Genomic DNA, 16,715 nt, shown 5'->3' on the forward strand with positions numbered 1-16,715 from the left:
CTCCCTCCAAATTATTATAATTTTGAAATCAAAGGGCTTTCAGGCAAAGATATGGGAATTAGGAATAACAGTTCTTTACTAGGGAAATTAAAATAGAAATACAGTACTACAAAGAAACAAACTCCAAACCCTGACGAAGTCAGAGTACAACCTGACACCCCATCAGGCAGGGTGTTGGTAGCAGTCCCATTTAATGGTGGTTGCAGTCCTCTTGCAGTGACAGATGTGATTCAGCTGAAGCAGTGATCCTGTAGAAGGTGCAGTTTCCCTCCGGAGGTCCAGTGGTGATGTGGCGAAATGTGGTTTTCCTCTGGAGTCCAGTGGAGAAAGGGGCTACCTTAGTGTCCCAAAACCTCTGTTTTTATCTTGCTAAGAAATGTTGGGCTTTTCCCCCTGGCTGGAGCAGCTTCCAATGGGATGAAGTAATTTTATCAGTCACACAGTGGGACTCAATGAGCCATTAGCAGAAAATGACTTGCTGGAGGAAGGATGAGTTGTAAAAAGATAAAGAACAATGCCCTGTCTGGTTTCAATGGATGGCCCATTAGCAGAATATCTCCCGCGGAGATAAGGATCACCCTCAACAGATGGTGATAGAATAGATACCTTTTATCACACTCTGTATTGTAACCCAACTCATTTGCCCACACTCAGACATGAGGCTTATAATCAGGTGCAGGTTATAATGGTGAAATAACTGTAAATTGTAAGATCTGCTATGTAGAAGAAGAGTCACTGTTATAGAAGTAAGCCTGTCAATTCTGAAGATTTTTTTTCTCTACTTTTGCAATACACTCTATGAACTTTTGCCTTTTAATGTGAGAAAGAGGCTCCCAAGCACTTCATTTGCAGCTTTCAGGTAGGTTTAGGATGCTTGTGATATTTCAAGGGGTCAGAAAATCTTCCTTGATCCACTGTGGAGCAAAAGCATTCCTCTACCCTTCTACCACTCCTGCTGGGAAGCTGGGAGTTCTGTGTGCACTGGCTTTACAGCTTCAATTACATCCTTCCACCCTTCAGAAAGTTTGCTGTACTCAGAAATTTTATCAGTTCAGATTTAAAATACGTGCTACCAATTTGTGTCACAGTTCATAGTCTCTTAATATTCACAACTGAAAATCTATTATGTAGCAGCATAGGCTTGATTGCTTGCATATCTGAGCTCTTAGAATCTAAAATTCTAGGACAGCCCCAAATATCACATTCTAATGAGATGTTTCCAGTCTAGAAGCATATAATAGCCTTTTAAAACGCACACTTTAGTATAGAAAATTATCTGCTACTTTTAAACTAATGGCTATGGGTTTAATTCACCTTCTTTATACAGTCTGAGTTTGATTGAAGACAATGAGTCAAATTCTCACATGTCACTAAATCTATGCATTAGAATACTGTAATTGGGGTGATTCACATGCACGGGTCTTTCTTTATATCACCATACAAATTAAAAATGTTGAAAAAGTAAACAATTTAATTAAAAAAAATTATTAGGTAAAAATGCATTGCCTCAGTATCTGATTTGAGTAGTGGTAGCAAAATCAGTTCCTAAAGCAGATTCGGTTATATTTCATCCAGGTTTTGTTTTATTTTAGGAACATAAATTTTACTGGAATGGAACAGTATTTTGTTCTGGTAGATATGGCTAAGAATATTTTTGCAGTATGAGCCATTTCATTCTAGAGAGAATGTTTTTATGGTTCTTAAAACGTGAAGAAATTGATGTGGAGAAGGGGGCACCTGTTGAACTTTTCTGTAAAATACTGATGCCAAGGGCAACTTCATAGTAATTACATATTCTGTGACTTCTGACATGAGCATTATCACAGTCATCTAGCCCCTGTAATTTGTTTCTGATAATGATCCGTATGCTAGGAAAAATGTTTGCATTTTTTTCAAAGTTTTTCAGCTGTGCTGGCTGTTACATAATTATGCATATGAGTATTTTAATCAAGTCATAATATTTGATCAAACAGGGAGGTGATCACCAGTGCATTTCTCTAAACATTTTCCAGATGGTATGTGCTCAATTTTCAAACAGTGTAATTGTATCTGGAAGTGCAGATATCAAAATAGAGAACATAAAATATGTTTGACCAGAACTTTTATCAGGGTACAGGGGTACAGAGGGAAGGAAACACATTAATGCATTAAGCTCTGCATAGCATATATGGAAGGTAGGCTAGATGCGCTGTTCCAACTGCACCTGACTGAGTTCAATGGAGTTATTTCATCTAATTGTGGTGTTGGCCTTTCTGCATGTGTGGCTACACTCCAACCTGCATCTCTGTTTTTTAAAATACTACTAAATTAATGAACTAACCTAGGTGATACTGAAGAATTAGTGGCTGCATACTGGCTTAGGCTGGAAGGCTGGAGGAGTTTTCCTATGCTTGAGAGCTGGAAGCAGGGACTTAATGATGGACTCAACTTCAATATGTAATAGCATTCATATGGTCTATTCACAACAATATTACTGAAACAATTTTGCAGCTCTAGTGTAGTCATATGAAAGAAGACCATATACAGGTGGAATTAAAGTTATTGGCTGTCATATTAGTCCTTAAAGTCAACCTTTTTAGTTATGATTTCCATGTAAGAAGAAATGTATAGAAGTCTGGTGTTTCAATAACACAGTTCCTCTGCTTGCTTATGCTCACAGTATATTTAAAAAAAATTTTAATTGTGTTCATAAGATATTATATGCTGTTTTGACTGAGAGGAAATGTGTTTTGAACACTGTGGCCCACTATAGAACCAATTTGCATCTTATATGTTTAGACTATTGATCTTAAGCTGACAACCTCCAATTTTTTTTACATAGTCCCTTAGCAAACAAATAATGGTATGATGTTTTAAGGATTAAATTTATTTTATTTACATATTGTATTGGAATACACAAAAGGGCATCTTAAAGCTGAATTAAAATTATTTTTTGTAGATAGGTAAATCCTGGTCTCAGAGATACTGGTGTATGTAAGATGGACAGCAGTTTCCTTTGGAAATAAGTCCTTCATCCTTGTTTCTCCTCTCCATTTTCTTTCTTCAGAAACTGGGCTATTCTTCACTGCAGAGGTATAAGTCATTTGCATCTGTCTCAGCAATCACAGCTGTTGTTAATCAACAGTCTTGCAAAAAAAAAAAGAAAAGAAAAAGCCTGAAATTCATAGAAAGTGAAGTTTCTTCCAACTGTGACAAGAAAAAAATCTTCAAACATTTTTAATGCTTATGAACTATAAGGAGTAATGCTGGTACACAAACAGTGCACTGAAGGACAGTTTAGGAAGTCTATTAAGAAAGCATGGAGAATAAACTAAAAATCTTACGTTTTTATTTCCCATAAATATGCTAATAAATCAGAATGATCTTGTAGGAAAAGAAAGGAATGGAAATAAATTCCAGAACACAAATTTTGGTTGATAATCTACGTAAGTCTTTATATTAATACTTAATAAATACTCAAGAAAAGGAAAGTTAACCCATGTTTATCTTTCAAGTTTGTTTATGCTTTTCTTAATTATAGTGCTTTTGAAGTTACTTAATTCTGAGCATACATACACTATGCAAGAGTGACTTACTAAATCTGAGTTGCTGGTATGCAAAATATAATTGCAGATGAAACTTCTGAAATTTGTTTTAACATGGATTCAGCATTGTGGAACTAACTCTTTATTATCTTTACACACATGAATGTTCTCTTTGTCTTCAAGCCCCACAAGACAGAAATCACAGATGTAGTCAAGGCCTCTGTGCCCTTGAAGAATGAAATCTCAGGCTATTTCTGTAGCTTAAAAACTATTTTAAAAAATATTCCAGTTTGTTTTTTTGTAAATCTGTAATTTCTGTGTTTACTGAAAAACAAATTATTTTTAAATTGCTACCTAAGGAATAGATAAATATATTCAGGAAATCCCTTTTTCTATATTAAGCTTTGCTCCTTCTTCCTTTTATTTCTAATAGCTACAGTGAACATCTGTAGTCCCCTACAAAGCCAATTTTTTAAAGCATTCTTGGGTATACTGGCCTCTGTAAATGACTTATGTCTTTGAGAGCCTATGGCAAGACTATAGGAATTAGCACTGTATAAATAATCAGAAACTACTCTCCCCGTTCCTTGTTTCTGTCCACTCTGAGTCCAGGTATATGTTCTTGAAAATTAAATTAATGAAAAAAAAAAATCATAGTCACCAAAATTATGTAGAAATTACTGTGCATTGGAATCACTCTCCTACCATAAGGGTTAAAGAACTTGGTGGGGGGAAGAGGAGAAACAAGGAGATACATTTAGTTAATTTTGTCTGTAATCCCTAAACAGTCCATGGTACCTGTGCCAGATGTAAAAGCAGCTCTGTCCTTCCTCATCTTCCTCATACAGGCAAAGCAGCAAGTCTCAGTTGTTATTACAAAGCGATTTATTTCAATGCAGAAATGAAGCAGGGGCATGTTATAGATAATAACCAAATCAAGTCGAATTAAATAGCAAAACAGCAATTTTTATTTTTGCGACCAAAAATACGGTCCTGGGAAGCCACAAGCGAAAACACGACAACGCCGAGCCCGGGGTCGGCACTGGGTGGACACACACGCTGATCTGACCTCTACCGCATCAGACCCCCGCTGTGTTCACACACTGCCATCTCAGAGAGTCCAGCTTTATACAGTTTTTCCTGGCCTGAGGCGAGAATTTCCTTTGTTTCTGCAGCAAATTCTCATATTTAAATTAAGTCCTTTTCTTGTGCTGCCCTGGACAAAAGTCCTTCCTGCATGCTGATGAAGGCTGTGTCTGCTCTGTATTGATGTGTAATGAAGTGCTGTCTTCTCGCTTATGGGAGCCATCAGAGGTGATTGGTACTTTGGCAGGTATTTTATCGATGATCTCTTCCCGTCCAATGATGATAATGATGATGATGATGATGATCTCTTCCCGTCCGTTGTGGAGATCACCGGGCTAGATCTGTTGATATGCTAATTACGGTCGTTGTCTATGGCCCCGGGTGCTTGGAGTTTAAGATGTTCTTTTACTTTATTTTATTTCATACAATCCTTTTATATAAACACGAATTATAACATATATCACAGGCATAAGGGCAGTTAAGCCCATGGAACATTGCAGCAAACTTGTAGAATATGGGCAGTGAGCACAATAAGCTTTGCCTTCTTTGTTACCGATAGAGCCTTGCTGAGAAAATATGATGTGACCTGGCCTGTGGTCTCCTTTCATGCTTTTCTAGAAGCATTGATCCTTGCAGAAAGCCTGGTCTGCAGGTGTACTACTGAGATTTCCTTCTGCTTACCTTTGGAAACAGGTACATGATGCTTCCAGTGACATAATCTGTGGCATACATTTTGCATTCAAGTGTATAGATGTAAACACTTGGCTTTTTTGTTTTTTTTTTTTAATGCTGCATCTTGTTTTGGGACTTTCAGGAGATTTCTTCATTGCAAAGTTCTCTGTGTAGTAGGCAAATTTAAGTGACTCATAAAACCATCTGAGGGGTTGATCCTTATGAAAAAGTGAAATTCATGCAACTGCCTTTTGACTTTCCATAGTAGTCTCAGAAATATTGTAGCTGATATCAGTCACTGCCTCTACCATGTCAGAATCAGACATGCTGCAACTGACCTTTGCAATGAACCTTTACTGTCACTCACATGGTTGTGGTAGGATGAGCATATTTCTAAAAAATCTAAATTTCTAAAAAATCTAAATTTCAAGCTCCAAGAAAAATTTAAAAAAACCAAACTTCTTCTCTTTGCACCTCCCCTATATAGAAAGTAACTTTTTCTTCTGATTGTGGAATGAGAAAAAATCCCCAATGTTGCATTTGTATAGGGGAAACTGGATCTAGTGTTTTGTTTTTGAAAAATGGATTAATCTTCTGAGGGGATGTGCTTGGGTAATGGTAGTATGGAGGGTAATATTAAGCATGATGGTATATAAGTTGGTCCAAACAACTAAGAAAAGGAAGTACTGGCACGAGTTTTACAAAAAGATGTTCAATAGAAGTGCATTGCACAAGCTTAGGGCTGCTACAAAGTTAATTTAACACATTCCCTAGAATTAAGTGTGCATATGTCCTATTGTGTTGACAGTATTTTTTCAGTTTGAAAAGTGGTGATGGCTATAGTCAGTTGCTGTTATTTTTGGGTCCAGACCAACATTTGTTACATGTTGTGAGCGAACTTTTTAAACTGATCTTGTGTCTTTGCAGTCTTTCATTTTCAAGATAGCACTGGTAAGTCATCTTCATAGATGATATTCTACTTCGTATTCTACTTTGGCTAGTCCACCTACTTTAAATGCCCAATGAAATTCATGTGCAAATGTTACTAAGTGTAGAAATAGGATAAGACAATATCTACACACTGCTACCAGAATTAAATAATGTGGCTATGGGGAAGCTTCAGAGAATGGACAAATTCATGTACAGTAATTTCACAATTATAAGCTGCACCATTTTGACTAAAGTTTTGGTCTGAACCTAGAAGTGCAGCTTGTGTTCCAGAGCAGCCAATATATGAAAAAAAGTTCAGAAATTTACCAACTGGAAATGTGAGCATGCAGCAGCCCCGAGCCGAGCTGAGCTGAGCCAAGCCCACCCTGCCCCGAGCAGGGCCAGGGCCACCCCTGGCGGCCACAGGGGAGCGGGGTCGGGGCCGGCAGCAGCAGGGAAGGGGGGAGCCATGCCAGGCCAGGGCACCTCCCTGGCAGGAGAGCGGGGTAACCGTACTGGGGCAGCTCCCCGGCGGTGGAGGGGGAGCCGTGCCGGGCTGGGGCAGCACTCCGGCAGGGGATGGGGGAGCCGTGCCGGGCCAGCTCCCCAGCAGGGAAGGGGAGAGCTGTGCCGGGTCAGGGCAGCTCTCTGGCGGGAGAGGGGGGAGCTGAGCCCGGCCAGGTCAGATCCCTGGTGGGGGTGGTGGGGCCGGGCCGAGGTAGCTCCCCAGCAGTGGAGGGGTAGCGCCGAGCCAGGCCGGGGCCACTCTCTGGGGGTGGTGGGGGAGCTGGGCCGAGCCTACATGGCCCCAAGCCAGTAAACCCCGCGTTCCCACAATTCTGTTACTAATTGGCAACTTTTTGAAAGTTTCACACGGATCCTCACTGCAAACAAAAGTGTGGCTTACAATCTGGTGTAGTTTATATATGGAGGAAGAACGAAATGTTGCCAACACCCTGGAAGTGTGGCTTATAATCAGATGTGGCTTGTAATCGTGAAATTACTGTAGTTTTTTAGTTACATTAAAGAAATTTTATATAATTTTAGAAGTTTTCCTGGTTTCTCATGAGCTTACTGTAATTGGATTTGTGATAGCTGAAATAAATAATAGTAAAAAATCTCCTGTATCTCTAAATTATCCAGGTATTAGAAAGTGATGTTTTTGATGTGCCATTGCTATTTCTAGCTGTAAAGGACTACTTTTTTTTTTTTTTTTTTTTGTATTTGGAAATAAAGACAAATTTCTCTGGTGTTTTGAAGCTACTCAGAGACTTGAAATGTAGGGAAAGATGCAAGGGCTGGGATTAATGGACAGGCCAGAAATTAAGTACTCAGAAAGGAATGTTGAATTCAATTAACTGCACCAACATGACCAGCATGTATGCAAGTAAGTAACCAAGACTTATAACTAGAAAATTAATTTTTTAATGACTTTGCATCAAAATAGTTTTGTCATTTCTTGCTGCAATATGAGAAGGATTTTGGAAAGGGTTTATTTTTTATCTCAATTCTTATTTTGTGCTCCCTTAGCATGTTAACAAACCTAGATAAGTTTTTGTTTTAAACCACAAACTTTAACCCATCTTAGCAGCTAAATACAGTTAAATATTTTTTAACTTGAAGTGCGTGCTACAGTGTGGGACAGAGACTTGGGAGAAGGGGAAACCAAGGTCTTACTCAGAAACTTGTAAGCATTATTATTGCTTATATAACTAACCTGCTATTGCTCATGATTACTCATGCTATGGGACTGGAGTAAAAGTTAATTTTTAAGAGAAGTATCATGAACCCCACCCATTGTTTATCAATGGCAAACTAGATTGTGTGAAAGTAGGTTGAAAAAAACATGCTTTAAACCTCTTAAAAACCATCATAGTCAAGTGCTAACCTTGGCAGGAATGCTCCTGGTAGTGCAGTGAGGCAGGTCCACGACAGTCAGCAGTGTGGAGCACACAGAGGAAACAGGCCTTTGTACCTTCTTGAGGGTAAGTCTTGTGATTTGAGCCATTATCTTGAACCTAGTAATCAGGGCTGGTAATACCTCATGTGGTCTGTGTCTGTGAAAGCTATCTGTAACAGTGCACATCAAGAAGCGAAGAACAATCTCTTAGTTTATTCCATTTATAGTAGTTAGTGACAAGCCAGCTGTGGAATTTGCAAGCTATATCAACTAGCCCATACAGACAGGGATAACCCGAAGTACGTTCCAAGAGAGCAGTTACAGTTGTAATACAGTGACACTGTGATTTATTAAATATCTGACAAATGTGCCACTGAAGAAGTCTGTTCTTTGTAGCTGTCTTTTGTGCTTACTTGTGTTGTCCTGGTGACATCCTGTCCCTCTACCTCCTGAAATATTTCTATGCCATGCTGGAAATGAATGGAAGGCACCTCTTTCTTTCCAAGAAGGAAAAAAACAAGCTATGAATGAGAAATAGGGAGAGACTGGGTAACAGAGTCACTGTGCTTTGTCACAGTTGTACTCATTTTATCATACCTGACACAAGCTGAGCAGTACTTAAGAGTTCAAAGGAGAAAACTAGTCCTCACGCTAGTATCATTTAGTTTCAGTTCCAGAGCTGCTATAATATTAGAATGCTTCTCAGGCATGACCTTTTTTTGTTTGTTTTTGCTTTCAAAGAAAATATCCAAATGGTTCTGTTTAAGCAAGACACTGTTTTTCTTTAACCCCAAGCATTTTTAGCAAGTCTGTGAAATAACTGTGGCACTTACTTTAGATCTTAATTTCACATTTAAGAGGTATACTCCTATTTGATTCTTCTTTTTTTTTTCCATGTTACATGCCTTTCGAGGAATGCCTGTGTTTTGCCAAAAAATAATTACTTGGCCAAGTTTTCTGACCATATATAAACATATATATAAATATAAAGTAATATAAAGAAACAAATAAATAAATAAATTTTTTCTTCTTTTTTTTAAGTACAGTAATTTCACGACCATAAGACGCACCTCCGGGAGTCAGCAAATTTCACAACTTAGTACTTTATATAAGGCACACTGGACTATAAGGCGCACATTTTTTTTGCCGAGAAGATCCGTGCCGCACGCAACCAAGTAACTAATTAGTAACGGAATCCCGCGATCGTGGAGTTTACTGGCAGGTGCTCAATTTGCAAAAATTTTTCACAGATTGGTGTAGCCTTTAAACGCAGCCCTACGCACCCTCCCCGTGCACGGGGCCCAGTACTCCCGCCTGCCCCCGGCTGGTGAGACAGGGCTCGGGGCGGCCCCAGCTCACAGCTGCTGCGGTTGGGGGCAGCCACAGCTCGCACTTCGGGGTTGCTGTGGTTCAGGGTGGCTCAGGGCCGCCTGCGGCTCGGGACTGTCCGTGGCTTGGAGGGGTGTGGCGCTGCCCGCTCCCTCTCTCCCTGTGTGGCTCCTGCTGGCTGGGCGCCAGCCGGTCCCGCCCCCCCCTTGCGGCTCGGTGCTCCCGTGGCACCACACCCCCTCACGGCTCGGCTCACGGCTCGCACTTCCTGGTTGGAAGTGGGAAGAGATCTTTTTTTTTTGCATGATGTATTTTACCGTCCTGCTTTCTAATTGGAGAAGAGTGTAATTTGCAGGTTTTCAGCTTACCTAAATTCATGAAGGTTTGCTTGTTACATTGTTCAGCCTACTGGCTGCCGGTCTCTTATTAGGCATGGTCAGTACTCAGATTGTGTTGTGTATGCATTAGCAGCTCTCCTACAGGCACCAAAGGCTTGCCAATCACTGTGACCTCCACAGCCCTCTAACAAGCCCAGCAAATAAGGCACTGAGGTCTGCACTGGTGGGATTTTTTGTTGTTGTGGTTTTTTTTTTTTTTTTTTTTTTTTTTTTTTTTTTTTTCCCCGTTAGGCTTTCTGGAGTGAGTTTCTCTAATTATTTGAAAATGTATGCAAACACTGAAGAGAATTAGGAGCATCAAGTGGGGCCACTACTTTTATTAGAGACTCTTGCTTTTCTAAATATATGTCCAACATATTCTTTACTCTTTAGACAGTTAACCTTTCATCTCTCCCGTAGCAGAAATTCCATTCTGAGATATGCTAATTTGCTATTTGCAACACTCTAAAGTAGAGGGAAAATGTCATTTGCAGTGCCCTCATTAAAAATTCCTTTATCCAGATTGTATACTTTTTTGCATTCTGGTTTGTTACATTTATTTTTTTTTTTTTATCATACAAAGCCACTCATCTAGCCCTCTTCTTCCAAAAAAACTCTAAACAAAAACCACCTACAAAAAAGCCTTTAAGAGAATCTAGCCGTAGATGAGTCTTTCCCAGGCTAAATTCAGCTTCAAGTGTCCCCGGCTTAATTTACTAAGATGAATGACACACAAGACCACCACCATCTCCAGCCTTCCTTCAACCCTTACTCCCCTCTTGAACTTAAAAAGCTTTTTCCCACAACTCTGTTACTACTATTAAATAAATGTCTTTTATGCAAGACAGGATAAGGGAAGTGGGAGGTACAACAGGGCAAGACTTTTTGAAGAATGTTGCCTCTGTTTCCAAAGTGACCTTCCTCTTTTCCCTCTTTGGTTGATCTCTGGGATATAGTAAGATGCTTGAGACAGCTCTGGCTGCAGAAAAGGAGAGATCCTTGTTCCACCTGGATTGGTCTGCTTAGATATACTGCAGTTTGAGCAAGTGCAGGTTTTTCTGTGTGATACTTTGCCACCAGAAATAGCAGTATCATGTTTTCATTCCAATGTGTTATCAGTGCTGGATTTCTTACAGCATGAGGAGATCCGTGCTACCTTGTTTTCTCTTTAGTTGAGTTGACAAAGGAAAGTGAGAGTGAAAATGTAGTCTCCGGTCAAAACTGGGCAAATTAACTAGTGTCTGGCTGCCTCCACCACACATATTTTTGCATGTCTGTGCAAACTTACAGCTGCTGTAGGAAGAGGGGAGCTGTTTGAAGAACCTGCTATGTGCTCTGAGGATGCTGTAGTTTCAAGTTGTGGTGAGGCTGACAGTGGAGAGGAGACTAGCACCGACCTGGGGAAATGGACTCTTCAGAGCATGCTATTGTTTGTGGAGGAGATGTGCCTGTAGAATAATAGTAACCCTTGCTGCTTCATTATCAATCGAGACATATGCAGCAGGATTTGTTAATTTTTTATGCTCTTTCCCTGACATTTTTCCATAAAAATACTCATGTTCAGAGCAAATGTGAGCTATTCCAAGTAAAAGACATTTTATCTCAAGGGAGAAAATGATATCAGCTCCCCAAACCACTAGGTAATTTGAATAACTCTTGCTTACAGTGTCCTCCCACAACATAGTTATTTTACTCCTAGTACGTCCTTCAATTGTTTTCAGTTTGTTTTGTTTCATAGTAAGTAATGTATGAATTTTTCTACCAGCTTCTGTTGGACAGGTTTGTGTTTTTAAAACATTCTTTTGTGATAGTCCTGTCATTTTGTCATAACAGTCTCTTGATGGCTTTAAAAAAATACATAATTTTAATACTTATTTGTGAATTACATTATTTTCTTGAGGTTTTTTTTTTTTTTTCATTTAAAATAAATATTTTTAAAAGGCAGTAGCAGACATATGAGGGGAACGGTAACAAAATTTTAAGCCAGTGTACTTAAACAAAAGTTCTCAACATTAAAAGGCAGTCAGTCACTTGGGATACATCATGTTCAATAAACAGTTTTGAAGAATTTTTAAGATATATAACTTATTATTTCATTCCTTAGAGCAAGGCGTTTGTTTTCCTGTCAAGGTAAGAGAACCACTTGTGTTATTTCTCTAAGCTCTGAAGGCACTCATGTTCTTGGGCAAATTAAAGTCTTCAGATGTGAATGGTCATTCCTCTGTACTTTTGCTTTTGTACACAGCTAAATGAAAAATTAAAGCTTTGTAAATTAATTCAGTTGGCAGTACTGGTATGCACTTCTCTCTGCTTACACTGGGAATAGCAAGGATAAAAGAGGAAGGAGAAATAATTATGGGCAAAACAGTAACCTTTTCTTCTTCTTCCAGACGTTCTCATAGACAAAAAACCCCACACAAATTACTCCTTGCCTACCACGTACAAGGACATTTGTTAAGATGGATTTTTGTGGATTCATAGGAGGGGACTCCAATTTGTATTTAGTCTAAAGTACTCGGCGGCGGGGGGAGGGGGGAGCTGGGGGAGGGGCATGCCAGAAACCCCGTGCAATGGTCCTCCTTTGTTTAGGTCTGGTATACTGACTGTTAAGGTCTCAACAATGTTTTCAAACAGTTTCAGAGAAACCAGAAGGATTATTAATTTCTTTAATGATGCAGCAAAACATGCAGCTTACACTAGGAAATTAGGAACGGAACATCCAGTGATGCTGGATGGAAAAAAAACCTAGTTTTAAATTTTTTTCTTGTTTTGTTGATTGGTTTGATCCATGCAACGTGGGATTTGTTATTTTCTTTCCTCCCTCCTTGGTACTGGTGGTTGTTTTTTATGTTTGCTGCAGATGTTCAGGAAACTAATTCCAAAGCCTGCACCTGTGTGACACTGACCTAGGTGTACCTTCCCACATCCTGCTTTTATTCTGCTGCACAGATCAATTTGCGGTTGATTCTTCATCCCTCTCTCCTCTGTCCACAAAACCATCCATCAGCCCTCTCCTGCCTCCCCACACATCCTGTCAGGGGGAGGGACAGCTCGTGTCTGTGTCTTAAGGCTGATTTGGCAGGGAGATGGGGGCCAAACTTCTGTCAGGTCAAGGTGCCCTTCTATTAAGACAGTGTTCACTTTATCATTATGAGACCCTATTTGAGGGATTTATAATTTGACTGTACAGACTTGTTGCAAGCTGAACTTGTCATACTTAGTTTCATCGGGGGTGGTAGTTACGGCGCTCTCCCACATTATCAGCCAAACCTTGTGCATAGGCTCTGCTTCCTCTCCACACGTCCCACCAGGAGATGAGATGGAGACGGTGGTTTTGTTGGAGAGCATTTTTGGTTTTACTGTGTTTTTGTTTTTGCTGTGTTTTTGTTTTTAGGCATTCGGGAAGGGGGGGCAGTTCGTGGGGGGGGACGTGTCTGAGATGTGCTAATACCTTCAGCTAAGATTGTGTTTTGGCAGACTCACAGCCTTTCTTAAGCCTGAAGTCAGGCTGCGGCTGCCAGCTTCCTCCTTCTGTTTTTATATTGCTTAAAACGAGGGCCCAAATTACCTTTACTTTACATTGACGTCAGGATAATAAAGAGCAAGAAGTAAAGCCTGTGCTGGCGCTTGCAGCGCAGAGCTGTCGATGTGCCGGAGCGGGCGGGCCCTGCGCGGGGCCTTCACGGCGCCCGCCGAGCGTCAGCGGGGCGGTCCTCCCTGGGAGGGGCGCAACTCCCTCATCTGCCGCACCCGGGGACACGGGGGTTCTCCAGGCCCCGCAGAAACGCTTCGCACGCTGCACTTTGGTACGGAGCAGCCTGGCTTTGTGCCACGCAAAGGAACAGACCTTGAGGCCTGAGGCGGGTGGGAGAGGGGAGTTTAGAAAGACGTCTCTTCTGCTGCGGCCTTTTTGGGTTCCTGTCACCTGTGAGACCTCAGGGAATGCAAATAGGGAGAGATTGACATTGCTAATAAATGCTTCCCACAACTAAGGAAACAAAAGAAGATTGGTGTCTGATTAGGCAATCCCTTATCTTCCTAAATGCCAGCTATCTCACAGACTTAACAGCTGAAGAAGGACAAAGAAGAACCTCTGCACCCTTAGCAAGGAAATGCCTTTTGAACTTGCCAAAGGCAACAGTGTGTTGCTGGCAAACCCACCTACCAGTAACTTAATACATAGGGGATGATAATTATTTTACTTTAGATTGGAATATTGTCTATTATCAGCTGCTCAGTGGAGCACCTCAGGTTAAGCAGTCTCCTTATCCTAGGCTATGAAGCCAAGCTATACTTCCCAGAGAAAAGGCCTATTTGTTTAATTATTTCTCAAATGGAAGGCTTTTCAATAAGTCACTTTGTGCAATTTTTCTGGCTTCTGTATATTGGCACATGCTTTAGTCAAAGAGTAAAATCTATTTTTAATGGTTACATAGGCTTGCTAGCCCTCACAGATTTACGAAGTTGAAAGAGGGAAAATTATTCAATGCCAAATTTAGTAAATGCCACAGAGCACACTTTAATTTTCTTTTTTGACTTAGGAACAAAAATATCACAGAAGTTATGGAAAAATCCACCTAAGAGTCACTTACAAAATAGCTTTATCATCTAGATTTTGTAATTGGGAGGATGGATGTTAAGTTTTGCATTTACAAATTACACTTTCCCTAAATGGATTTAGTACATGATCTGCAATTTATACACAATTCATCTCAGACTTGTCTGGGCAGTCTTGAGGTTATTACTTTATTACCTTTTTTTTCCAAATAAGTGATAAGACTTAGTGCTTGGTCTTTTTACTTTGCTCCATTAAATTTATATTATAATACTGGTGGTACAGACCAGTATCACCTTGCAGTGCCTTCTCCAAATGTAGGTATTCACCAGTTTTGTCCTTATAAAAGGATTTTTACTCTAAAGCCAGTACATTAATGCTAATAAAAAAATACATATGATAAATATAGAAAATTTTACACAGTAATGAATATAGTTCCAAATCTGAAATGTATAGTTCCAAATCAGGAAAGGTATACTTCTCAGCTTTATTTTCTATTATTCTAGAATATATCCATCGTATTTTGAAAAACATTACCATAGCATTCCTACAGTGTCTGATTCATGGTTCCTTTTCATTCATTTGGGCTGTCTTTGTCACTGGCTATTAACATCGTGGTAGCTCAGTAAATTTTTTGAAATGCGTAGAAAACTTTTTTCTTTTACGCAGAGGAGTGCATTACCCAAAGATGCAAATGTATATACAGTAATTTCACGACCATAAGGCGCACTGGACTATAAGGCACACTATTTTTGTACAGTGAGGAGCCGCGCGGCACGCAACAAAGTAACGAATTACTGGCAGGTACTCAATTTGCAAACATTTTTCAAAGATCGGTGTAGCCTTTAAACACAGCCCCAGGCACCCTCCCCTTGCAGCAGGCCCCGGCACTCCGCCCACCCCCAGCACCGGCTGGCACGGCTCACGGCTCCCACCTCGTGACCACGCCGTGTCTTGGCTTCCCCTCGGCCGGCGACGACGCCACTTCTCAGTGCTTTCCCGCGGTGCTTTTTCACCGCTTTTTCGCTGCTTTTCCGCGGCACTTTTTCTCCGCTTTTCGGCACTTTCCCGTGGCACTTTTTCACTACTTTCTCACTGCTTTCCTGTGCTTTCCCACGGTGCTTTTTGCCGCTTTCCTGTGGCGCTTCTTGGCGCTTCCCTGCGGCTGCGCCGCTTCCTCCCGCTGATCCCTGGCCAGGCGGCTGTGCCGCTTCCCAGTTTCCCCCGCCCAGCGGCCGCGGCTCCCGCAATTCCCGACTCCTCCCGCACAACCACAACTCCCACGGGTCCCGGCTCAGCTTGCAGCTTGCAGTTCCGGGTTCACAAATTTCCAAACTTTGTACATCAGATAAGGCACACTGGACTACAAGGCACGCTTCCGGGTCCGGGGGAAAATTTTAGTCAAAAGGGTGCACCTTATAGTCACGAAATTACTGTAACCACGTTTGTAATGGACATGCATGGTAACCCATCTTGGCCACCAGTGAGGCTGTGTGATGAGGGACAGCAGTAGTTGTTGGCTATCTGGGAGCTTCTTCTGAAAGCATGTCCTTTTCAGTAGTTCACTGGGAGGTATCAGGTGTGCCTCTGGTATTCATGAAGGAGAACAGTCTCTGTGAGGGATTTTGCATGTAACTCACCTTTTCTCTCATTCTTAAGCATTTCCCAGACTTTAAACAGATAAACTTTTGTTATCAGTGAAATCATAGTACTTACATCTCAATCACTTTTAAATACCTGCATCTACTTTTATTTTAAGAACTTACTAGATAGCAAGAAGTCTGGTACTAGGTACCTTTTCTGATTTCATTTTAAGAATATTTCTGACATTGGGAAATATTTAATTTATTTAAAGACAATATTTGTTATAGAAATAAACTCAAGAAGAATGTAGCTGTGATCCTGGCAAGGATTAAGATTGTAATTACGCAGGAGTTTCTGGTCTGTAGAAACAGAAATTCTGACCTTAAGCTTTATGTGCAGAAAGGTAACTGAGAAGGAGCTTTTCATGGTGATCACTCAGTGCTAAAAAGGGCATTAAGTGAGTGGGTGCACAAATGGTGGTGTGAACTTCAAGGCTGTGATGTATGACCAAGCCTAGTTCTTCCTTAAAGCATAGCTCCATGGTATGAGGGGTTTGGGCAGATCTTCTTGTTTTAGTCCTACTTTCTTCCTTCTTCGCTGACTGCTGAGATTTCCCTGTAGTTAGGCGTTTGTGATTCTCTGTTGTGATAACAAGTTGGATTCTGTGAAATGGAACAGGGGATTGACCAAGGTCAAAACCAGCTTTGCTATGGACCATTTGGTTTTTCTTTAACCAAATCACACTACATGTGTCAGGA

General features: G+C 40.7%; 1 protein-coding gene across 4 annotated transcripts in view; it reads left to right on the forward strand.

The window, feature by feature from the left end:
- The window catches only part of EFNA5 (ephrin A5), a 235,645-nt gene that overhangs the window by 116,544 nt on the left and 102,386 nt on the right, over positions 1-16,715 (forward strand). The window contains exon 1 of one of the 4 annotated variants that reach the window (XM_033086568.1): positions 4,808-4,857. The exons of the other annotated variants lie outside the window; for them this stretch is intronic. Coding sequence (XP_032942459.1) covers positions 4,823-4,857 — 35 coding nt within the window. The 5' untranslated portion in view covers positions 4,808-4,822. Of the gene's footprint in view, positions 1-4,807; positions 4,858-16,715 lie in introns of those variants that run through there. 4 annotated transcript variants of the gene reach the window in all.

This window comes from Catharus ustulatus (genome assembly GCF_009819885.2).
Source record: "Catharus ustulatus isolate bCatUst1 chromosome Z unlocalized genomic scaffold, bCatUst1.pri.v2 scaffold_29_arrow_ctg1, whole genome shotgun sequence".
In the NCBI taxonomy this organism is placed as follows: domain Eukaryota; kingdom Metazoa; phylum Chordata; class Aves; order Passeriformes; family Turdidae; genus Catharus; species Catharus ustulatus.